At 48.5% G+C, this 25,404-nt stretch overlaps 1 protein-coding gene across 1 annotated transcript in view; it reads left to right on the top strand.

The window, feature by feature from the left end:
- DTL (denticleless E3 ubiquitin protein ligase homolog) overlaps positions 1 to 25,404 on the top strand; it is an 85,307-nt gene that overhangs the window by 50,050 nt on the left and 9,853 nt on the right. Inside the window, exons 9-11 of the mRNA XM_063918248.1 lie at positions 1,703 to 1,806; positions 1,972 to 2,076; positions 18,581 to 18,693. Coding sequence (XP_063774318.1) covers positions 1,703 to 1,806; positions 1,972 to 2,076; positions 18,581 to 18,693 — 322 coding nt within the window. The remainder of the gene's footprint in view (positions 1 to 1,702; positions 1,807 to 1,971; positions 2,077 to 18,580; positions 18,694 to 25,404) is intronic.

The following is a 25,404-nucleotide window of genomic DNA, read 5'->3' as shown; positions in this document are numbered from 1 at the left end:
TTCTTTTTTTACTGGCAATGGCGTCAGCCAGAAGAGTGTCAGATCTGGGAGCATTATCATGTAAGCCTCCTTTCCTAAGTTTTTTTCCAGACAGAGCAGTTCTCAGAACGATATCTAGCTATCTTCCAAAGGTGGTATCAAAATTTCACCTGAATGAAGAGATTGTAGTCCCTGCTTTTCAGGTATCGGGACTATCTGCGGGAGAAGCGTCGCTGGACGTGGTCCGGGCTTTAAAAATCTACATAGATCGTTCTAGTGCCATCAGGAAAACAGATTCCCTCTTCATCCTCTACGGATTCCATAGAAGAGGATGGCCTGCTAGTAAACAGACGCTGGCGAGATGGCTCCGAATGGTAATATCTGAAGCTTATTCTCATGCAGATCTCCCTATTCCGGCTAATGTCTCTGCACACTCTACACGTAAGGTAGGTCCTTCTTGGGCAGCACAACAGGGTGCATCAGCAGAACAGATATGTAGGGCAGCCACATGGTCTTCCATAAACACATTCATCAGACATTATGCCTTGGATACTTTTGCCTCTCATGACGCAGACTTCGGGGCGAAAGGTCCTCCTGTGCAATCAGGAGCGTCCCCACCACTAAAATGGCTTTGGGAATCCCAATGTTATCCTGTGGATAATTCTGTGGACCCAGCCAGAGAAATGAACGTTATGGTAAGAACTTACCGTTGATAACGTGATTTCTCTTATGTCCACAGGTATCCACAGGGATCCCACCCTGACGCATCTGATTTGAGGATCTAGTCAATCACTAAACCTCTTCCTTCTTGTATGGAAGGGTGTGCATGTGTGTTCTTATCGCCTGTGCAGGTCTCTACCTAATGTTCCTGCCTAAAATCGCTGTGGAAAGAACTGATCTGACTGAGTCAGTGGAGGCCCCAATGCATCCTGGGAGGCCAGAAAGCTCGTGACCGTGTTGGTGCCATTTTCGCTGTTGCTCGACAATATCCCAATGTTATCCTGTGGATACCTGTGGACATAAGAGAAATCACGTTATCAACAGTAAGTTCTTACCATAACGTTCATTTTCTGGTGACCATCGGCAATTGAGAGAAACTAGCTGAGTTACTGGGGCTTCAAAAGGGTTCATATATTGTCTTGTATATTACATCTCCATGGTTGCTCTTTGAATACTATTCCAGATAAGGAGACAAGCGCTGTAGTATGGTCTGATAGTTATACTGTGTAGTGTTTAATGTACCAGAGCTGTAAATTAAGTGAGAGTAGTTGAATGTATAGTTCTTGACGAATATTTTGGATAGACCCCAAAGTGACCTTTATTACATAGTGAAAAGGCTAGGCTTTTTTTTTTTTTTTTTAACATAGAGCAGGTCAGAGTCCATCAGAGGTCCAATATTTCATAGAAGTCACTTTTTAAAGTAAGACTACTCGTCCATAAGAATGTAGTTATAGCTGCCTGGCCTATGTTCTCTAGAAATATTCTCTAATGTATTGGGTGGTGCAATATTGGATAGTGGCAAATGTGCAGGGTAGAACAATGGCTTTCTCCCATGTAACTCTCATATTACCAACCCCTTTAGTTACTGACCCATGTGCTGTATGATACAACACTGAGGACATAGCACTCTGCTGCAGCCTGATAAAGGAAAGGGATGTGTGGTGTTTCCTTCATACTTTATAAAGTTTATATTTCACCTTTTTAATGTAATCTTCTCTTCCAGTGTAATCAAAATGTGGGACTTGAGGAAAAATTACACTGCTTACCGACAGGATCCAATGCCTGCAAAATCCTTTCCCTATCCTGGCTGTAGCACACGGAAACTTGGTAGTTATTATTGTATATTTCCCTAATTCATTATTATAAACTCCTCTGTGTGTAATAGCACTCTGTGCTTTCATGTCCACATAACTACTTGGTATCTTGTAAGATGGACTTATGCTCAGTCTGGCCATGGCGTGAATATTCACATTCCTCACCTGTCTCCATTAGGTTATTCCAGTCTGCTGTTAGACTTCACTGGCACCAGCTTGTTTGCCAGCTGCACTGATGATAATATCTATATGTTTAACATAGCCGGGCTAAAGAGTGATCCTGGTAAGAGGAGAATTTGGTTTATTTTACATTTTTGGAAGCATAATAACATATATTACTATAGGATACTTTGTCACATTTTGATAGCAGTTCTCAGCTATGGCAAAGTGGTTTTTCATTAAAGCTACAATCTGGTTTTAAATCTGTTAGTACACAGGATTCCCAGAAGAAAGTGGGAACTTCTGTTTTGCTTGAAACACTCACACTTTGAATCCTGCTTTGCATACTTATACTTACATTTGTGGCTAAAGTCAGAGCTATATAACTTTAAGCATCAGTAAGTAATATTTCTCTAACGTCCTAGTGGATGCTGGGGACTCCGTAAGGACCATGGGGAATAGCGGGCTCCGCAGGAGACTGGGCACTCTAAAGAAAGATTTAGTACTATCTGGTGTGCACTGGCTCCTCCCTCTATGCCCCTCCTTCAGACCTCAGTTAGAATCTCTGCCCAGACAGAGCTGAGTGCTTTTAGTGAGCTCTCCTGAGCTTGCTAATAAGAAAGTATTTTAGTTAGGTTTTTTATTTTCAGAGAGCTTCTACTGGCAACAGACTTTCTGCTACGAGGGACTGAGGGGAGAGAAGCAAACCTACTAACTGCGGCTAGGTTGCGCTTCTTAGGCTACTGGACACCATTAGCTCCAGAGGGATCAAACACAGGACCTGACCTTGTCGTCCGTTCCCGGAGTCGCGCCGCCGTCCCCCTCGCAGAGCCAGAAGACAGAAGCCGGCAGAAGCGGAGAAGACATCGAAATCGGCGGCAGAAGACTCCTGTCTTCACATGAGGTAGCGCACAGCACTGCAGCTGTGCGCCATTGCGCCCACACTAACCCCCACACTCCGGTCACTGTAGGGTGCAGGGGGGGGGGGGCTCCCTGGGTAGCAATTGTTACCTCCTGGCGAATGCTGCGTATAGACGGTGGCACACTGTTATATGTATGAGCCCCCGCCAATTATTTTACAAGAAATCGCGGGACAGAAGACTGCCGCTGAGGGGGCGGGGCCTTCTTCCTCAGCACTCATCAGCGCCATTTTCATTCCACAGCTCCGCTGAGAGGAAGCTCCCCAGGCTCTCCCCTGCAGAATCACGGTAGAAGGGTAAAAAAGAGAGGGGGGTACATAAATTTAGGCGCATTAATCATAATACAGCAGCTACTGGGTAAACACTAAGTTACTGTGTAATCCCTGGGTTATATAGCGCTGGGGTGTGTGCTGGCAGACTCTCTCTCTGTCTCTCCAAAAGGCCTTGTGGGGGTCCTGTCCTCATTTAGAGCTTCCCCTGTGTGTGTGTGTGTGTGGTGTCGGTACGCGTGTGTCGACATGTTTGACGAAGAGGGCTATGTGGAGGCAGAGCAAGTGCCGTTGACTGACGTGTCGCCGCCGACGGTGCCGACACCTGATTGGATGGATATGTGGAAGGTGTTAAATGATAATGTAAACTCCTTACATAAAAGGTTGGATAAAGCTGATACCTCGGGCCAGTCAGGGTCTCAACCCATGCCTGATCCTACAGCGCAGAGGCCCTCAGGGTCTCAAAAGCGCCCACTATCCAAAATGGTTGACACAGATGTCGACACGGATTCTGACTCCAGTGTCGACGACGATGATGCAAAATTGCAACCAAAAATGACAAAAGCTATATACGTTACATGATTATAGCGATGAAGGATATTTTACACATATCAGAGGTAAACCCTGTCCCTGACAAGAGGGTTTATATGTATGGGGAGAAAAAGCAAGAGGTCACTTTCTCTATCGTCCTAGTGGATGCTGGGGTTCCTGAAAGGACCATGGGGAATAGCGGCTCCGCAGGAGACGGGGCACAAAAAGTAAAGCTTTTCCAGATCAGGTGGTGTGCACCGGCTCCTCCCCCTATGACCCTCCTCCAGACTCCAGTTAGATTTTTGTGCCCGGCCGAGAAGGGTGCAATTCTAGGTGGCTCTCATAAAGAGCTGCTTAGAGAAAGTTTAGCTTAGGTTTTTTATTTTACAGTGATTCCTGCTGGCAACAGGATCACTGCAACGAGGGACAGAGGGGAGAAGAAGTGAACTCACCTGCGTGCAGGATGGATTGGCTTCTTGGCTACTGGACATCAGCTCCAGAGGGACGATCACAGGTACAGCCTGGATGGTCACCGGAGCCGCGCCGCCGGCCCCCTTGCAGATGCTGAAGTAAGAAGAGGTCCAGAATCGGCGGCTGAAGACTCCTGCAGTCTTCTAAAGGTAGCGCACAGCACTGCAGCTGTGCGCCATTTTCCTCTCAGCACACTTCACACGCAGTCACTGAGGGTGCAGGGCGCTGGGGGGGGGCGCCCTGGGAGGCAAATGAAAACCTATTAAGGCTAAAAATACCTCACATATAGCCCCCAGAGGCTATATGGAGATATTTAACCCCTGCCTGTATTCACAAAATAGCGGGAGACGAGCCCGCCGAAAAAGGGGCGGGGCCTATCTCCTCAGCACACGGCGCCATTTCCTCTCACAGTTCCGCTGGTCAGGACGGCTCCCAAGTCTCTCCCCTGCACTGCACTACAGAAACAGGGTAAAACAGAGAGGGGGGGCAAATTTAATGGCAATATCTTGATATATATAAAGCAGCTATAAGGGAGCACTTATTATAAGGCTATCCCTGTCATATATAGCGCTTTTTGGTGTGTGCTGGCAGACTCTCCCTCTGTCTCCCCAAAGGGCTAGTGGGTCCTGTCTTCGTTTAGAGCATTCCCTGTGTGTCTGCTGTGTGTCGGTACGTGTGTGTCGACATGTATGAGGACGATATTGGTGTGGAGGCGGAGCAATTGCCAAATATGGGGATGTCACCTCCTAGGGGGTCGACACCAGAATGGATGCCTTTATTTGTGGAATTACGGGATAGCGTCAACTCGCTTAAGCAGTCGTTTGACGACATGAGGCGGCCGGACAATCAATTAGTGCCTGTCCAGGCGCCTCAAACACCGTCAGGGGCTGTAAAACGCCCTTTGCCTCAGTCGGTCGACACAGACCCAGACACAGGCACTGATTCCAGTGGTGACGGTGACCAATCAACCGTATTTTCCAGTAGGGCCACACGTTATATGATTTTGGCAATGAAGGAGGCGTTACATTTAGCTGATACTACAGGTACCACTAAACAGGGTATTATGTGGGGTGTGAAAAAACTACCTATAGTTTTTCCTAAATCAGAAGAATTAAATGACGTGTGTGATGAAGCGTGGGTTGCCCCTGATAAAAAGCTGATAATTTCAAAGAAATTATTGGCATTATACCCTTTCCCGCCAGAGGTTAGGGAGTGCTGGGAAACACCTCCTAGGGTGGACAAGGCGCTAACACGCTTATCAAAACAAGTGGCGTTACCTTCTCCTGAGACGGCCGCACTTAAAGATCCATCAGATAGGAGGATGGAAAATATCCAAAAAAGTATATACACACATGCAGGTGTTATACTACGACCAGCTATAGCGTCTGCCTGGATGTGCAGTGCTGGGGTAGTTTGGTCAGAGTCCCTGATTGAAAATATTGATACCCTGGACAGGGACAATATTTTACTGTCGTTAGAACAAATAAAGGATGCATTTCTTTATATGCGTGATGCACAGAGGGATATCTGCACACTGGCATCACGGGTAAGTGCTATGTCCATTTCGGCCAGAAGAGCTTTATGGACGCGACAGTGGACAGGCGATGCGGATTCAAAACGGCATATGGAAGTTTTGCCGTATAAAGGGGAGGAGTTATTTGGAGTCGGTCTATCAGATTTGGTGGCCACGGCTACAGCCGGGAAATCCACCTTTCTACCTCAAGTCACTCCCCAACAGAAAAAGGCACCGACTTTTCAACCGCAGCCCTTTCGTTCCTTTAAAAATAAGAGAGCAAAGGGCTATTCATATCTGCCACGAGGCAGAGGTCGAGGGAAGAAACAGCAACAGGCAGCTCCTTCCCAGGAACAGAAGCCCTCCCCGGCTTCTACAAAAGCCTCAGCATGACGCTGGGGCTTCTCAAGCGGACTCGGGGACGGTGGGAGGTCGTCTCAAAAATTACAGCGCGCAGTGGGCTCACTCGCAGGTAGATCCCTGGATCCTGCAGATAATATCTCAGGGGTACAGGTTGGAATTAGAGACAGATCCACCTCGCCGTTTCCTGAAGTCTGCTTTACCAACGTCCCCTTCCGAAAGGGAGACGGTTTTGGAAGCCATTCACAAGCTGTACTCTCAGCAGGTGATAGTCAAGGTACCTCTTCTACAACAAGGGAAGGGGTATTATTCCACTCTATTTGTGGTACCGAAGCCGGATGGCTCGGTAAGGCCTATTCTAAATCTGAAGTCCTTGAACCTGTACATAAAGAAGTTCAAGTTCAAGATGGAGTCACTCAGAGCAGTGATAGCGAACCTGGAAGAAGGGGACTTTATGGTATCCTTGGACATCAAGGATGCGTATCTCCACGTTCCAATTTACCCCTCACACCAGGGGTACCTCAGGTTCGTTGTACAAAACTGTCACTATCAGTTTCAGACGCTGCCGTTTGGTTTGTCCACGGCACCTCGGATCTTTACAAAGGTAATGGCCGAGATGATGATTCTTCTTCGAAGAAAAGGCGTATTAATTATCCCATACTTGGACAACTCGTCTGCTGTTCCTAGGGATGATTCTGGACACGGTTCAGAAAAAGGTTTTTCTTCCCGAGGAAAAAGCCAAGGAGTTATCCGACCTGGTCAGGAATCTCCTAAAACCAGGAAAGGTGTCTGTACATCAATGCACAAGAGTCCTGGGAAAAATGGTGGCTTCTTACGAAGCAATTCCATTCGGCAGATTCCATGCAAGAATTTTCCAAAGGGATCTGTTGGACAAATGGTCAGGGTCGCATCTTCAGATGCACCTGCGGATAACCCTGTCTCCAAGGACAAGGGTATCTCTTCTGTGGTGGTTGCAGAGGGCTCATCTATTGGAGGGCCGCAGATTCGGCATACAGGATTGGATCCTGGTGACCACGGACGCCAGCCTGAGAGGCTGGGGAGCAGTCACACAAGGAAGAAACTTCCAGGGAGTGTGGTCGAGCCTGGAAAAGTCTCTTCACATAAACATTCTGGAACTAAGAGCAATCTACAATGCTCTAAGCCAGGCGGAACCTCTGCTTCAAGGAAGACCGGTGTTGATCCAGTCGGACAACATTACGGCAGTCGCCCATGTAAACAGACAGGGCGGCACAAGAAGCAGGAGTGCAATGGCAGAAGCTGCCAGGATCCTTCGCTGGGCGGAGAATCACGTGATAGCACTGTCAGCAGTGTTCATCCCGGGAGTGGACAACTGGGAAGCAGACTTCCTCAGCAGACACGATCTTCACCCGGGAGAGTGGGGACTTCATCCAGAAGTTTTCCACATGCTAATAAACCGTTGGGAAAGACCAATGGTGGACATGATGGCGTCTCGCCTCAACAAAAAACTGGACAGGTATTGCGCCAGGTCAAGAGATCCGCAGGCAATAGCTGTGGACGCGCTGGTAACACCTTGGGTGTACCAGTCTGTGTATGTGTTTCCTCCTCTGCCTCTCATACCAAAGGTATTGAGAATCATAAGGCAAAGCGGAGTAAGAACGATACTAGTGGCTCCGGATTGGCCAAGAAGGTCTTGGTACCCGGAACTTCAAGAGATGGTCACGGACGATCCGTGGCCTCTACCTCTAAGACAGGACCTGCTTCAGCAGGGACCGTGTCTATTCCAAGACTTACCGCGGCTGCGTTTGACGGCATGGCGGTTGAACGCCAGATCCTAAAAGGGAAAGGCATTCCAGAAGAAGTCATTCCTACCTTGATTAAGGCAAGAAAGGAAGTCACCGCGAAGCATTATCACCGCATTTGGCGGAAATATGTTGCGTGGTGCGAGGATCGGAGTGCTCCGACGGAGGAATTTCAACTGGGTCGTTTCCTACATTTCCTGCAATCAGGATTGTCTATGGGTCTCAAATTGGGATCTATTAAGGTTCAAATTTCGGCCCTGTCAATATTCTTCCAAAAAGAATTGGCCTCAGTTCCTGAGGTCCAGACTTTTGTAAAGGGAGTACTGCATATACAGCCTCCTGTGGTGCCTCCGGTGGCACCGTGGGATCTAAATGTAGTTTTAGATTTCCTCAAATCCCATTGGTTTGAACCACTAAAAGATGTGGATTTGAAATATCTCACATGGAAAGTGACTGTTACTGGCCCTGGCGTCCGCCAGGAGAGTATCTGAACTGGCGGCTTTATCTTATAAAAGCCCTTATTTAATTTTCCATTCGGATAGGGCAGAGCTGCGGACGCGTCCGCATTTTCTCCCTAAGGTGGTATCAGCGTTTCACCTGAACCAGCCTATTGTAGTGCCTGCGGCTACAAGCGACTTGGAGGACTCCAAGTTGTTGGACGTTGTCAGAGCTTTAAAAATATACATTTCAAGGACGGCTGGAGTCAGAAAATCTGACTCGCTGTTTATACTGTATGCACCCAACAAGTTGGGTGCGCCTGCTTCTAAGCAGTCGATTGCTCGTTGGATTTGTAACACAATTCAACTTGCACATTCTGTGGCAGGCCTGCCACAGCCTAAATCTGTTAAGGCCCATTCCACAAGGAAGGTGGGCTCATCTTGGGCGGCTGCCCGAGGGGTCTCGGCATTACAACTCTGCCGAGCAGCTACGTGGTCAGGGGAGAACACGTTTGTAAAATTCTACAAATTTGATACCCTGGCAAAGGAGGACCTGGAGTTCTCTCATTCGGTGCTGCAGAGTCATCCGCACTCTCCCGCCCGTTTGGGAGCTTTGGTATAATCCCCATGGTCCTTTCAGGAACCCCAGCATCCACTAGGACGATAGAGAAAATAAGAATTTACTTACCGATAATTCTATTTCTCGGAGTCCGTAGTGGATGCTGGGCGCCCATCCCAAGTGCGGATTATCTGCAATACTTGTACATAGTTATTGTTAACTAATTCGGGTTATTGTTTAGGGAGCCATCTTTCAGAGGCTCCTCTGTTATCATACTGTTAACTGGGTTTAGATCACAAGTTGTACGGTGTGATTGGTGTGGCTGGTATGAGTCTTACCCGGGATTCAAAATCCTCCCTTATTGTGTACGCTCGTCCGGGCACAGTACCTAACTGGAGTCTGGAGGAGGGTCATAGGGGGAGGAGCCAGTGCACACCACCTGATCTGGAAAAGCTTTACTTTTTGTGCCCTGTCTCCTGCGGAGCTGCTATTCCCCATGGTCCTTTCAGGAACCCCAGCATCCACTACGGACTCCGAGAAATAGAATTATCGGTAAGTAAATTCTTATTTTTCCCCCTTCACATGAGTTAAATGAGTTATGTGAAAGAGCGTGGGATTCCCCAGATAAGAAAGTCCTGATTTCCAAAAGGTTACTTATGGCATACCCTTTCCCGCCAGAGGACAGGGTGCGCTGGGAATCCTCCCGTAGGGTAGATAAAGCTCTGACACGCTTATCTAAGAAGGTGGCCCTGCCGTCGCAGGATACGGCCACCCTAAAGGATCCTGCAGATAGAAAGCAGGAAAGTATCCTGAAATCTGTTTATACACATTCAGGGACTCTACTGAGGCCGGCAATTGCGTCGGCGTGGATGTGTAGTGCTGTAGCAGCGTGGACAGATAATCTGTCTAAGGAAATGGATACCTTAGACGGTGATACCATTATGCTGACCCTGGGGCATATTATAAAAGACACTGTCCTATATATGAGGGATGCCCAGAGGGACATTTGCCTACTGGGCTCTAGAATTAATAAAATGTCAATTTCTGCCAGGAGGGTCCTGTGGACTCGGCAGTGGACAGGTGATGCCGACTCCAAAAAACACATGGGGGTGTTACCTTACAAGGGTGAGGAATTGTTTGGGGACGGACTCTCGGACCTGGTTTCCACAGCTACTGCTGGGAAGTCAAACTTTTTGCCATATATTCCCTCACAACCGAAGAAAGCACCGTATTACCAAATGCAGTCCTTTCGCGCACAAAGAAGCAAGAAGGTCAGAGGTGCTTCCTTTCTTGCTAGAGGCAGGGGTAGAGGAAAAAAAGCTGCACCTTACAGCTAGTTCCCAGGAACAGAAGTCCTCCCCGGCTTCCACTAAATCCACCGTGGAGCCAGGAGCAGTGGGGGCGCGTCTCCGACATTTCAGCCACCAGTGGGTTCGCTCACAGGTGGATCCCTGGGCTACACAGATTGTGTCTCAGGGATACAAGCTGGAATTCGAGGTGATGCCCCCTCAACGTTACCTAAAATCGGTCCTGCCAGCTTCCCCCATAGAAAGGGAAGTAGTGGTAGCGGCAATTCACAAGCTATTTCTCCAGCAGGTGGTGGTAAAGATTCCCCTTCAACAGGGAAAGGGATACTATTCCACAATGTTTGTGGTACCAAAACCGGACGGTTCGGTCAGACCTATATTAAATTTAAAGTCCCTGAACATTTATCTGAAAAGATTCAAGTTCAAAATGGAATCGCTCAGAGCGGTCATTGCAAGCCTGGAAGAGGGGGATTTTATGGTGTCTTTGGACATCAAGGATGCTTACTTGCATGTCCCCATTTATCCGCCTCATCAGGAGTACCTTAGATTTGTGGTACAGGACTGTCATTACCAATTCCAGACGTTGCCGTTTGGGCTCTCCACGGCACCGAGAATATTTACCAAGGTAATGGCAGAAATGATGGCGAGGTCGAGGGAGCAGTTGCAGATCAGCGTAGCGCACTCACAGGAAGTGTTGCAACAGCATGGCTGGATTCTGAATATCCAAAAGTCGCAGCTGATTCCTACGATGCGTCTGCCCTTTCTGGGCATGATTCTGGACACAGACCAGAAGAAGGTGTTTCTCCCGACGGAGAAGGCTCAAGAGCTTGTGACTCTAGTCAGAGACCTCTTAAAACCGAAACAGGTGTTGGTGCATCACTGCACGCGAGTCCTGGGAAAGATGGTGGCATCGTACGAAGCCATTCCCTTCGGCAGGTTCCATGCGAGGATCTTTCAATGGGATCTGTTGGACAAATGGTCCGGATCGCATCTTCAGATGCATCGGCTGATCACCCTGTCCCCCAGGGCCAGGGTGTCTCTTTTGTGGTGGCTACAGAGTGCTCACCTTCTCGAGGGCCGCAGATTCGGCATACAGGACTGGGTCCTAGTGACCACGGATGCGAGCCTCCGAGGGTGGGGGGCAGTCACTCAGGGAAGAAACTTCCAAGGGTTGTGGTCAAGTCAGGAGACTTGTCTGCACATAAATATCCTGGAACTAAGGGCCATATTCAACGCCCTGAGTCAAGCGGAGCCCTTGCTTCGCAACCAACCGGTGCTGATTCAGTCAGACAACATCACCGCGGTGGCTTATGTAAACCGCCAGGGCGGCACAAGAAGCAGAGTCGCGATGGTGGAGGCCACCAGGATTCTTCGGTGGGCGGAGAATCACGTACAAGCACTGTCAGCAGTGTTCATTCCGGGGGGTGGACAACTGGGAAGCAGACTTCCTCAGCAGGCACGACCTTCACCCGGGAGAGTGGGGACTTCATCACGAAGTCTTCATTCAGATTACAAATCGATGGGAACTCCCACAGGTAGACATGATGGCGTCCCGTTTCAACAAAAAGCTGCAACGGTATTGCGCCAGGTCAAGAGACCCTCAGGCGCTAGCTGTGGCCGCCCTGGTAACACCGTGGGTGTTCCAGTCGGTCTATGTGTTCCCTCCTCTTCCTCTCATACCCAAGGTACTGAGAATCGTAAGAAGAGGAGGAGTGATAACAATACTCATTGTTCCGGATTGGCCAAGAAGACCTTGGTACCCGGAATTGCAAGAAATGCTCACAGAGGACCCATGGCCTCTGCCTCTCAGACAGGACCTGTTGCAACTTACCGCGGCTGCGTTTGACGGCATGGCGGTTGAACGCTGGATCCTAGCGGAAAAAGGCATTCCGGAGGAAGTTATTCCTACGCTGATAAAGGCTAGGAAGGACGTGACAGCAAAGCATTATCACCGCATATGGCGAATATATGTTGCTTGGTGTGAGGCCAGGAAGGCCCCTACAGAGGAATTCCAACTGGGCAGATTTCTGCACTTTCTACAGTCTGGAGTGACTATGGGCTTGAAGTTGGGATCCATAAAGGTCCAGATTTTGGCCCTATCCATTTTCTTTCAAAAGGAACTGGCGTCTCTTCCTGAAGTTCAGACGTTTGTTAAGGGAGTGCTGCATATTCAGCCCCCTTTTGTGGCACCTTGGGATCTCAACGTGGTGTTGGGTTTCCTAAAATCCCACTGGTTTGAACCACTTAAGACCGTGGAGCTAAAGTATCTCACGTGGAAGGTGGTCATGCTATTGGCATTAGCTTCGGCTAGGCGTGTGTCAGAATTGGCGGCTTTGTCATGTAAAAGCCCCTATCTGGTTTTTCATATGGACAGGGCAGAATTGCGGACTCGTCCCCAAATTCTGCCAAAGGTGGTGTCATCTTTTCATTTGAACCAACCTATTGTAGTGCCTGCGGCTACTCGTGACTTGGAGGATTCCAGGTTACTAGATGTAGTCAGGGCTTTGAAGATTTATGTAGCCCGAACGGCTGGAGTCCAGAAAACTGACTCGCTGTTTATCCTATATGCCCCTAACAAGTTGGGTGCTCCTGCTTCAAAGCAAACCGTTGCCCGCTGGATCTGTAACACGATTCAGCAGGCTCATTCTGCGGCTGGATTGCCGCATCCAAAATCAGTGAAAGCTCATTCCACAAGGAAGGTGGGCTCTTCTTGGGCGGCTGCCCGAGGGGTCTCGGCATTACAGCTTTGCCGAGCTGCTACTTGGTCGGGTTCAAACACATTTGCAAAATTCTACAAGTTTGATACCCTGGCTGAGGAGGACCTTGAGTTTGCCCATTCGGTGCTGCAGAGTCATCCGCACTCTCCCGCCCGTTTGGGAGCTTTGGTATAATCCCCATGGTCCTTACGGAGTCCCCAGCATCCACTAGGATGTCTGAGAAAATAAGATTTTACTTACCGGTAATTCTATTTCTCGTAGTCCGTAGTGGATGCTGGGCGCCCGTCCCAAGTGCGGACTTTCTGCAATACGTGTACATAGTTATTGCTTAATAATGGGTTATGTTATGTTGGCATCCATTGTTGATGCCCTGTTGTTGTTCATACTGTTGACTGGATAAGTGTATCACAAGTTATACGGTGCGATTGGTGTGGCTGGTATGAGTCTTACCCGAAATTCCAAAATCCTTTCCTTATGTCTGCTCTTCCGGGCACAGTTTCCTTAACTGAAGTCTGGAGGAGGGGCATAGAGGGAGGAGCCAGTGCACACCAGATAGTACTAAATCTTTCTTTAGAGTGCCCAGTCTCCTGCGGAGCCCGCTATTCCCCATGGTCCTTATGGAGTCCCCAGCATCCACTACGGACTACGAGAAATAGATTTACCGGTGAGTAAAATCTTATTTTTCCCTTACAGCGTACCTCCCATTGGTTCATTTTATAGATTACTGTTTTCTGTACATTTTAATTAAAGAAGAAACCGACTTTTGTTAAACAATCTAAAACTTATTCCAGATCAAAAGGCCTGAAATTGTCTAGTTAATAGCAATATAGTAAATGTTTACCTGGAATTCATGGTTTTCCTTTTAGTTACTTTAGCTGCTAATGAGACTGAACCCTATAAGTGTTGTATTTTGCCAACATTACCTGTACTGGGCTGGTTACCCTTAATTTTGGTGGGTTTTGTGAAGTCTGCTGGTTTCTCATTAGTAAATGAGTTTTGAATGGTATTTGAACCTCTGGTATATTATGTAGATGTTAACCATAGTGCAAGATTTTACATTACAGAAAACAGGACTTTGGTTCTTACCTGCAAAATCTGTTTTTCCTAAAGTCCTGGCAGACACTGGAATAGCATGGGGGTATAGCTGGTTCAAAGGAGTCCGGGCAGTAGATAGTAACTGCAAACTCAGTCAACACCTTTTAAGAATGGGTTAGATAAATTCCTATTGGATAAAGATATTCAGGGTTATGTTGCGTAGTCACGCATTATAGTTAATATAACTAGTCCTAACCTAAAAATAACTAGTCCTATAATAAGACTGCATAGGAGACCACAAATAGGTTGAACTCGATGGACAATTGTCTTTTTCAACCTTAGTTACTATGTTACAAAGGTCAGAAGTGAACGGGAGGCGTCCAGTTCCCCAAGGACTTCAGAGAAACAGATTTAGCAGGAACAAACAGTTTTCTTCCAGTGCCTGTGTGACACTGAAACACCATGGGGATGTCTCAAAACTGCCCACTAAGGGAGGGACAACTCCTGAGCTGCAGGGAACCCTTCACCCAAAACCAGCATCTCTGGCAGTGAAAGAATCAAAACAGTAAAAATGTGTGCGTGCGTGATTAGACTATGTAGCACCCGGCAAAGTTGCTCCACTGTTGCCCCACACCAGGCCACCAAGGAGGGCCTGATCGACAGAGTAGAATGGGCGATCACCAAATGAGGGACAGAAAGGTTAGCCGTAGTCTATGCATGACAAATCAGTGCAAATCCAGTGAGCATACATCTGCTTGGACGCAGGCCAACCGCTCTTTACCACAGAGTAAAGGGCAAGGAGGGAGTCTGACCGTCGAAATTCCTGAGAGGTCCACGTAAATGTGGAGAGCTCGGACCACATCTAGTGAGGCAAGAGAAGACCGGTCATCGTTGGTACCGATGAAAGCAGGAACCTCAACTTCCTGATTGACTTGAAACTTTAACAATACTTTCTGAAGAAAGGATTGAGTAGTAATGTATGCAGCACTGAACAGTTCTGATGGAAAATTGGAAAAGGAGACCTATCCGACAAGGCGCTCAACTCTGAGACCCAATGTGCTGAAGAGATGGCAAGAAGGAAACGTTTTCTACATAAGCCGCTTGACATTTATGCATTCTAAAGGCTCAAAGTAAATGCGTTTGAGTGCATGGAGTACCTGAACCAAATCCCAGGGCTCCACTGGGGGTGCAAAGGGGGGAATGGAGAATCCCCGGTAAGAAAGTTTGGGCAGCCAGAATTGTCGCCAGGTGCCTCTGGAAATACACAGATCGAGCAGCGATGACAAAGGCCTCAATTAAAACCAGACTGCAAGAATGCCAAGATCTTAGTCACCCTGAAATTTTTTTCATTTAAATCTTTGTGAAGCACAACAGCGGAAATAAGCCTTCCAGACGCTGTGGTAAGCCCTCGCCGAAACGAAGACCTACTATGGATAACTGAATCTGAGAAATCCCTTGCCTTTGGAAGGGCTGTCTCAAATGCCACCCTGTCAAAGCCAGAAATAGACGTTCTGAGTGGAGGCAAGGGCCCTTGGATAAAAGATCTGGCCTGACCAGAAGAGGTCAAGGGGTCACTACTGACAGACACCTGAAACTGGCGTACCTCAAGCAACACAGCCACCAGAGTGAAGGTGAAAGGGACAGTGGAGGAAATATGTACATGAGAGGGGAATTCCATCTGACAGTCTGCTTGTAATTTGCATACAAGTACTTACAAAACAAACTATTCAGGCTCTAATGATGCCTATAATTTAGCTACATTATTCACAACTGTGGAATTTGCTATGGCTGCATAACAAATAATGCTGGTCAGTAGACAGGCAGTACTATTGATATTTGATTAATGTGATACCGCACTCATATCAAAGTGAAGTCTGATAGCTTTGAGTGCGGTTTCACATTAATCCAGTTTCTAAAGCTTGTGATTTGCCATGATGTCAATGTAGGGACAGCCTTACCACTGCAACAGCTGGAACACCTCTGGGTGAAGAAACGTCTCCCCAGGATGGAGGTCCTGTTGGCCTCCCAGTTTTCCAATCCCAGTATATGGACTGCCTGTAGAAAACATACTGCCCGCCACAGAATCTTGCTGACCTTGCTCATGGCTTGGTGGCTTCTTACGCCACACTGTTTTATGTAAGCCGTGGCGGTTGCTTTGTCCAACCAAATTTTGACCAGACAGCCCTGAAGAGCGTCCCTCGCCTGACCCAAAGCCCGGTAAATGGTGTGAAGCTCAAATGTTTATGGGAAGACAAGATTCTCGGTCCGTTCATTGACCTTGAAAGGTTGCGGACTGTGTGACTGCTGCCTAGCCACTGAGGTGTAACTCTACCCAACAATTTTCCTGACCCAAGCATCGGACGTTGTCTTCCACCATTCCTCATAGAAAAAGTATAGACTGCCCCCCCCCACTACCCCCACACACACACCACCACCACCTGGAGACATCCAGGGGTAGCCCAACAAGTCATGTGTGCTGTTTTAATGTGGGCTTGGGGGACTATCAGCTTGCCCACAACTGTGTTCCCTTCTGTTTTCCACCCCCTCTGCCCACAAAAGAGCTGCTGAAAATATGGTCTAGCCTTGGAACAAACAGGCTAGTACTTTAGGCTTGGCGGCAGAGGGCAACAAACATGCCGTCTTTGAAGGGGTTGCCAATGCAATAAATTTTGTCCAAGACAGTACAAAAAATGATCTTTCCACTAAAAAGCAATTACTCCCAAAGCCTTTTTAGATTATGCATCAGCACTCCAGGTGCAAAGCTGCAGAGGACATCTGACTGCCACTAAAGAGGCTGAGTCTCTGGCAGCAAAGATACTGGAGTTCAAAGAAGACTCCTCAAGATAAGCAGCAGCCTCCCAAACATTCTCTAGAAAAGTAAGTCGGATTGGTGAAGACCTTCGTATAGGGAGTCGGTACAATGTTCCAAAGCCTTGAAAACTCAAGCCAAGGCCATAGCTGGGGTGCATAGCTGCACCAGTAGCTGGAAAAAATAGCTTTAAGGAAACTCCAGTTTTCTATCTCGAAATGATGCCATGGTTGGAAAGGTAAGCAAAATGCCCATTGCACGGTTGGCCAAGGCTGTGTTTACAGGAGGAAGAACTTCCCATCTAGAGCAATCAGCTTATTGGAGGGGAGAAAAAGACCACCTGTATTGAAACCTTGAAGCGTTTATTTGGAACAGCCCAGGCAAGTCATGCTATAAATCATTTTCAGGAAGGAGCCTTTGGTGTCTGAATCATCATATCTGAATCCAAAAGGAGTGTAAAGGCTTCCTTAGAAGGCCGTGTCCAACATCTGCTGTAGAGACCTGAACTAAACACTGAATTGATTGAGAGAGGCTACTTGCCCAAGAGGGTACTACAGAACAATCTGCTTGTGGCTATCTGTTTTGCTAGTTTTGATACAGCCTGTGAGAGGATTGAAGCCCACCCCGGTTCCGGTAGAGAAGCGGCAACCTGGGGCCCCACCTGCTGTGCCATGACTGAGCAGGATCCACAAAGACCCCTCTGTCGTAGGCAGAAGGCACAAAAACCTCTCTTACAGGAAAGTGCGTTATTACAAACACCCTTCTATAGAACTTGTGAGGCATGTACTAGTAAAATGGCATATAATTACAACTATTCTAAATACCAAGAGAAATCTCCTCCTAGGCACCCTGAGATATCCGATGTGGGGAACCCGACAGTCATCAGGCTGCTAATCTTGGCAGATGCTTCTTAAAATGGCTGCCCGGTGTTCTTATGGGAGGAGAGTAGGGAGTGCTAATGGCAGGCTGCTTGCAGGAGGGAGCACGCCAAAAGTGCTGTAGGAGAGAACAGGGTGAAGCCCCTCCCTTCAGGGCGATGCAGCAGGAACCTCCATGCTGTTGCCTAAAACAGTGCCCTGTTATGAGGTGACACTGTCCCTAGTGGTCTAGAGAGTGGCGGACCAGACCCTTGCTGCTCTTTCCCCCATCTGCGATCCCCACAGAGTGCGGGGAGGATTGTTGCAATAACCTGACTACCCGACAGCTGCATGCCAGGACTTATTTTTAGGCTGTAAATTTGATTATGAAGGGAATGTATAATGGTAATTCAATTGCTTTGTTTTTGTAACATACGGTATACTGTGATGTCTGTTTCCATAACTGCAGGACTCATGCTGGGCATACATTGTCTGTCAGACTGAAACTTTATCTCACAGCCATAAGTCCATTTAATATCTTGCCCATACACTGATCTACTTCACCTCTCCCTATTACTGTGCTGTATCTTTCTTAAAATGTACCTAGAAAGGCTGGACGTCGTTCAGTTACACTGCTCTTTGGATTCCCCCCCCCCCCCCACTACTCCCTTTCTCCTATTTGTGGGTGCAATCACACTACCCTCTACCACAGTATTTCTCCAGGGTATCTCCTAATGATTTCAGTTTTTGCCGAGCGATAAATATTCCCCCATTCCTTCCCTGTGAAAGAACGGGAAGTGTTGGCCGGTTGGCTGTGACTGTGCATAAACTGCCAGATACGGCCAACCGATGATTGGATCAGCCAATCATGTTGCCAGATTTCTCATATCTGACAAACTCTGTTCGTGGCCATACACTATGCGATAATCTACAGTTCGGGCCAGTATGTATGCCGGGCATTAGTTGCTAACATCTATCTGCTGTGATTAAAGAGATCAATATACTGTATATTATTTTACAGCTACTGTAACTTTTTTTTTTTTCTTTGCACACTTTGCTCAGTATCTGTGTTTAGCGGCCATCAGAATTCTACCTTCTACATAAAGTCCAGCCTTAGTCCCGATGGGCAGTTCCTGCTTAGTGGCTCAAGTGACCATAGTGCTTACATCTGGCAGGTAAGTGATTTTATCAGGAAACTTCAGCCTAGACTAGGGGTGGGCAAAATACGGCCCGCAAACTGATCCTGCCCGGCCCACTGCCTCCCACCAGCGAGCAATGACAAGCGGCCCGGACTGCTGAGCTTCTTGTCATTGCTCTGCACTGCAGTACCTCCAAGCTGCCAGCGGCGCCTCTCTCCCCTGCTGCTGCTGCGTTGTAGCAGCCTCCTCCAGAGTCCCCAGTGACAACGGCTGTGTTACCAAGAAGGGGGCGTGGCTACGTGCTGAGAAGGGGGCGGGGCTACATGGGACCTCAGGGGGCGGAGCTACACGGGACAAGAGCCAGACTGCTACAGATCCATCCTTCCTGCCACTGCGAGCCAGATCAGTAAGTTAATGGGAAAAGTGAAAAAGTGTGTGTGTGATAGTGTGCATATATTTGTGTGTGCGGGCAGTGGCGTCAGACTGATTTTAGGTTTGGGGGAGAGATCTTTAGCTCTCGCTGTACCAACCCCTCCCGTGTTCTGTCACCATGTCACCCCCATGTTCTGTCACGGTCACCCCCCGCCCCCCCGTGTTCTGTCACTATGTCACACCCCCCGTGTTCTGTCACTATGTCACACCCCCCGTGTTCTGTCACTATGTCACACCCCCCGTGTTCTGTCACTATGTCACACCCCCCGTGTTCTGTCACTGTCACACCCCCCGTGTTCTGTCACTATGTCACACCCCCCGTGTTCTGTCACTATGTCACACCCCCCGTGTTCTGTCACTATGTCACACCCCCCGTGTTCTGTCACTGTCACACCCCCCCGTGTTCTGTCACTATGTCACACCCCCCGTGTTCTGTCACTATGTCACACCCCCCGTGTTCTGTCACTATGTCACACCCCCCGTGTTCTGTCACTATGTCACACCCCCCGTGTTCTGTCACTATGTCACACCCCCCGTGTTCTGTCACTATGTCACACCCCCCGTGTTCTGTCACTATGTCACACCCCCCGTGTTCTGTCACTATGTCAGACCCCCCCGTGTTCTGTCACTATGTCAGACCCCCCCGTGTTCTGTCACTATGTCAGACCCCCCCGTGTTCTGTCACTATGTCAGACCCCCCCGTGTTCTGTCACTATGTCAGACCCCCCCGTGTTCTGTCACTATGTCAGACCCCCCCGTGTTCTGTCACTATGTCAGACCCCCCCGTGTTCTGTCACTATGTCAGACCCCCCCGTGTTCTGTCACTATGTCAGACCCCCCCGTGTTCTGTCACTGTCAGACCCCCCCGTGTTCTGTCACTATGTCAGACCCCCCCCGTGTTCTGTCACTGTGTCAGACCCCCCCCCGTGTTCTGTCACTGTGTCAGACCCCCCCGTGTTCTGTCACTGTGTCAGACCCCCCCGTGTTCTGTCACTGTGTCAGACCCCCCCGTGTTCTGTCACTGTCAGACCCCCCCGTGTTCTGTCACTGTGTCAGACCCCCCCGTGTTCTGTCACTGTGTCAGACCCCCCCGTGTTCTGTCACTGTGTCAGACCCCCCCGTGTTCTGTCACTGTGTCAGACCCCCCCGTGTTCTGTCACTGTGTCAGACCCCCCCGTGTTCTGTCACTGTGTCAGACCCCCCCGTGTTCTGTCACTGTGTCAGACCCCCCCGTGTTCTGTCACTGTGTCAGACCCCCCCGTGTTCTGTCACTGTGTCAGACCCCCCCGTGTTCTGTCACTGTGTCAGACCCCCCCGTGTTCTGTCACTGTGTCAGACCCCCCCGTGTTCTGTCACTGTGTCAGACCCCCCCGTGTTCTGTCACTGTCACCCCCACTCCCCGTGTTCTGTCACTGTCACCCCCACTCCCCGTGTTCTGTCACTGTCACCCCCACTCCCCGTGTTCTGTCACTGTCACCCCCACTCCCCGTGTTCTGTCACTGTCACCCCCACTCCCCGTGTTCTGTCACTGTCACCCCCACTCCCCGTGTTCTGTCACTGTCACCCCCACTCCCCGTGTTCTGTCACTGTCACCCCCACTCCCCGTGTTCTGTCACCGTCACCCCCACTCCCCGTGTTCTGTCACCCCTTTCCCCAGGGGCCATAAGACACTGGATAATTTGCTTGCTGCACAATAATTATCCTAAATAAAATGTTAATGTGTAAAAAGGCTCTCTTCCTGCCGTAATGTGTGTAAAAGGGGCTCTACCTGGTGTAATGTGTGTAAGTGGCGCTGTGTGGTGCAATTTGAATAATGGAGACTATTGTGCAGCCTAATATGAATCTGTATTATTTTTTGCCCACACCCCTTCCACATGAAGCCACGTCCCTATATTTTTGGCAAGTGGAGCGAGCTGCTATTTTGTATGTGGCTCTCGGATACTGACAGGAAATGTCAAGTGGCCCCTCAGCTGAAATAATTGCCCACCCCTGGCCTAGACTGTCGGTGTGAACTTGATGAGGAGGATAACACTACTCCTATTGGTCTTGTACATGACTGTGTAATAAAAGCTACTTGATGAGTAACCTGCTTGTGTTCAAGCTGGTTGAGAAGAGTACAGCCTATTTTAAAAAAAAAAAAAAAAAAAACTCATGGAAATAAGAATTTGAAAACTTCTGCTTGAATGGTGATCACGAATCCACTTTTTAATGTACAAGGTGCGATGACCTTTATAAAAGTTTGTTTTTGGCAAACAAAATTGTTTTTTAATGTGACTATTGGGTCCAATGTTGAAGTTAAGACCTGGTTCAATTTATATAATGTGATACTATTGTGAATTTCTCTCTCGTCCTAGAGAATACTGGGGTCCATTTAGTACTATGCGGTATAGACTGGTCCACTAGGAGCCATGGGCACTTTAAGAATTTGATAGTGTGGGCTGGCCCCTCCTAACAGGCTCCGTTTAGAAAATGTGCCTGGAGGAGCTGGTCACGCTGAAGGAAGCTCCTGAAGCGTTTTCTGCATTTCTTTTTTGTTTGTTATTTTCAGGCAGGACTGGTTGGCACCAGACACTGAGCTCCTGGGGGACCTATTCTCAAGCCCCACCACGGCGAGCGTACAGTCCCGTATCACGCCGCCACCCCTAACAGAGCCAGAAGAGTGGTGAGTACTAAGGGTACGGAGATGCACGGCTTCTACACGGGGCAGAATGCGTCTCCGAACCAAGTACACAACTGCGTCCCGGTACACAGTACCCATACTGGCACGGCAGCCTTAAAACGGTTCTCCATTTTAAGCACCAGATTCCTCAGCCAGTATAAAAAAAAAAAAAATGGGAAGACCACACGCCATTGAAGGAGCGGGGCTTCACCTATGAGAGGATCCAGCAGTGGACACACATTCTGACAGGACAGGGATGCGCAGCTCCTCCAGTGTGACTCTAGATTACCTCAGCGGTACCAGGGGGTCATAGCGGGGGGAGTGATTATTGGTGTACTAAGTCCCCTATCAGGGTACTTGGTCTGCGACCCGGCTAAGCTTGGTATTAGCAATAAGGGCGTGGTGGGGGCTGGCTCCAAATAACTGTCTCTCCCTGGAACGGCTCTTTTTGGGTTAATTGTGCTTAACCTTTCGTGTGTGTGTGTGTTGCCATATTACATTGTCAGGCAGAGTGTGTGTGTCTTGTACCGCAGAGTGTTCCTCTTCACCAGGGGGCTCACTACTGGGTACTCGGGGTTCACAGAATAGCGGGGCTGAACCGGAATGGGTTAATTCTCTTAAGGGAATGATCTCAACTTTTTCTACAAAATTGTCCCGCAATGAGAGAGAGACAATACTTAAAACAGACTGTGGATGAGTTTATGAATAGAGACTCTGCCCCCAAAACAGCATCTCAGTCGCCTCCCATTTGTCTGCAAAAGCTATCTCTGGCCCATATCATGCAGTCTGACTGACGCTGACAGGTCAGACATGGAGGAGGCAGAAGTGTACTCAGAAGGGAGGAATACAGCACTGTCACAGGGAATAGAGGCTATCAGATGTTCTGCATATTCCTGATAAGGTGTCAGAGGAGTGTGAGGAATCTTAATTTAATGTAAAAAAATAAGTCCTCAGTCACTTTTCCTGCGTCAAAGGAATTGAATACTCTGTTCGAAGAAACATGGGTTAATCATGATAAGTTTCAGATCCCTAAAAGGTTGCTCTCATCTTTTCCTTTTCCTATGGAGGATAGGAAAAAATGTAAAATCCACAGATAGTGGACGCATCAGTCTCTAGGCTGTCACGTAAAATTGTATTGCCTGTTCCTGGTGCAGCCTCCCTGAAAGACACACGTCTGATCGTAAAATTGAGACTACACTCAAATCATTGTACACAGCTGCTGGGGTGGCCCAAAGACCCACTATTGCATGTGCGTGTATCACTAAAGCCATTGCTAAATTGTCAGGTAACCTAATTGAGGGGTTAGATTCCTTATCTAAGGGTGATGTCCTACTCCTGCAGCATATACAGGACTCTGCAAACTTTATGGTGGAAGCCATAAAGGAAATAGGTGTGCTTAACGTAAACACCACCGCTATAGCAGTGTCGGTACGCAGGGGCTTGTGGCTACGCCAGTTGACTGCTGACGCGGATTCCAGGAAAGGCGTGGAAGGCCTACCATTCACAGGAGAGGCCTTGTTTGGAGATGAATTAGATAAATGTATCTCCACAGCTACTGCGGGTATGTCGACGTATCTTCCTACCACAGGCGCCCCCCCAAACTAAGAAGACTTACTCAGCTTCTAAGTTACAGCAACAGCAGGTGCTCAGGAACAGAGCTCAGGCTCTGCTTCCTCAAAACCTTCAGCATGACGGTGGACCGCAATGCCTGGATGGCTGTCACGTGGGAGCACGCCTACAATTCTTCAGTCAGATCTGGTCAAATTCGTGACAAGATCCCTGGGTCAAAGATCTTATTTCCCAGGGCTACAGACTGGAGTTCCAAGAGCTCCCACCTCACAGATTCTTTAAATCAGGCTTGCCAGTTTCACAAAAGGCAAGTATAATTTTACAACATGCCATCCAAAAACTGGTACAGACTCACAACATTGTTCCAGTTCCACTTCATCAGCTAAACAAGGGGTACTATTCCAACTTGTTTGTAGTACCGAAACCAGATGGTTCGGTAAGACTAATTTTGAACCTCAAGTCGTTTAACACGCGATCTCCAGTCTGGAGGAGGGGGAGCTCCTAGTGTCTCTGGATATCAAGGATGCGTACCTTCACATTCCGATCTGGCCGCCTCATCAAGCTTACTTACGGTTTGCACTGCAGGACTGTCACTACCAGTTCCAGGCCCTGCCATTTGGTCTCTCCACGGCACCGAGGGTGTTCACCAAGTTGATGGCAGAGATGATGTTCTCCAGGATCATGGGTGAATTCCGAACCTTCCGAAGTCTCACCTAGAGCCAACACGTAGGCTCCCATTCCTGGGAATGATACTGAATACGGAGTCGCAGAAGGTGTTCCTTCCCTTGGAAAAAGCATTAGTAATCCAGTTGATGGTTCGGGATGTCCTGAAGCCAACCTGGATATCTGCATCTATGCATCCACCTTCTGGGTAAAATGGTGGCCTCTTACAAGGCTCTTCAATATGGAAGGTTTCACGCAAAGACCCTTTCTGCTCGATCTGTTGGACAAATGGTCCGGATCGCATGTTCACATGCACCAGAGGGATCCGTCTGTCGCCAAAAGCCAGGATCTCCCTTCTGTGGTTGCTACAGACTCCTCACCTCGTCGTAGGTTGGATGTTTGGAATTCAGAATTGGATTCTGGTAACCACATAAGCAAGCCTCAGAGGTTGGGGAGCAGTCACTCAGGGGGTGCAGTTTCAAGGAAGATGGTCAAGTCAGGAAGTTCTTCTTCCAATCAACATTCTGGAACTCAGGGCCATAAACAACGCTCTTCTGCAGGCTTCACATCTTCTTCAAGATCGGGCCATTCAGGTCCAGTCTGACAATGTGATGGCAGTGACGTACATAAACCGACAGGGCGGAACGAAAAGCAGAGCAGCAATGTCAGGTGTCAAGAATTCTCCTCTGGGCAGAGAGAAATGCAGTGGCGTTGTCAGTGGTCTTCATTCCAGAAGTAGACAACTGGGAATCAGACTTCCTCAGCAGACATGACCTGCACCCGGAGGGGTGGGGCCTTCACCCGGAAGTGTTCAGGTGCTTGACTAGTCGATGGGGATATCCACAGATCGACATAATGGCCTCTCGTCTCAACAAGAAGCTCAATCGGTATTGTTCCAGGTCGAGAGATACAGAGGCGGTGGTGGTATACGCCCTGACGACTCCATGGGTTATTCAGATGGTGTACGTGTTTCCTCCACTCCCTGTGATCCCAAGGATTCTAAAGAGACTAAAAAGGGGAAAAGGTTCAAGCGATTCTAATTGCTCCGGACTGGCCAAGAAGGGCCTGGTACGCAGACCTTCTGAAGATGCTCCTCGAAGATCCGCCGCCCCTACCTCTTCACGAGGATTTTCTGCAACAGAGCCCGTTCGTCTTTCAGGACTTACCGCGGCTATGTTTGAAGTTGAACGGTTTATTCTATCCAGCAGAGGGATACCTAACAAGGTTATCTCGACTATGATCCAAGCCAGGGAGGGTGTAATGTCTAAGCATTACCATCGTATTTGGAAGAAGTACGTCTCTTGGTGTGAGAGCAGAAAATATTCTGCGGTGGAATTCCATCTATGACGTTTCCTGCTTTTTCTACAAGCAGGAGTGGGCTCCATAAAAGTCCAGATTTCGGCCTTGTCCATTTTCTTTCAGAA

The sequence above is a fragment of the Pseudophryne corroboree genome, chromosome 4, assembly GCF_028390025.1.
Source record: "Pseudophryne corroboree isolate aPseCor3 chromosome 4, aPseCor3.hap2, whole genome shotgun sequence".
Taxonomy (NCBI): domain Eukaryota; kingdom Metazoa; phylum Chordata; class Amphibia; order Anura; family Myobatrachidae; genus Pseudophryne; species Pseudophryne corroboree.
Note: the sequence above shows the minus strand (reverse complement) of the source record. Positions and strands in the feature narration are given on the sequence as shown.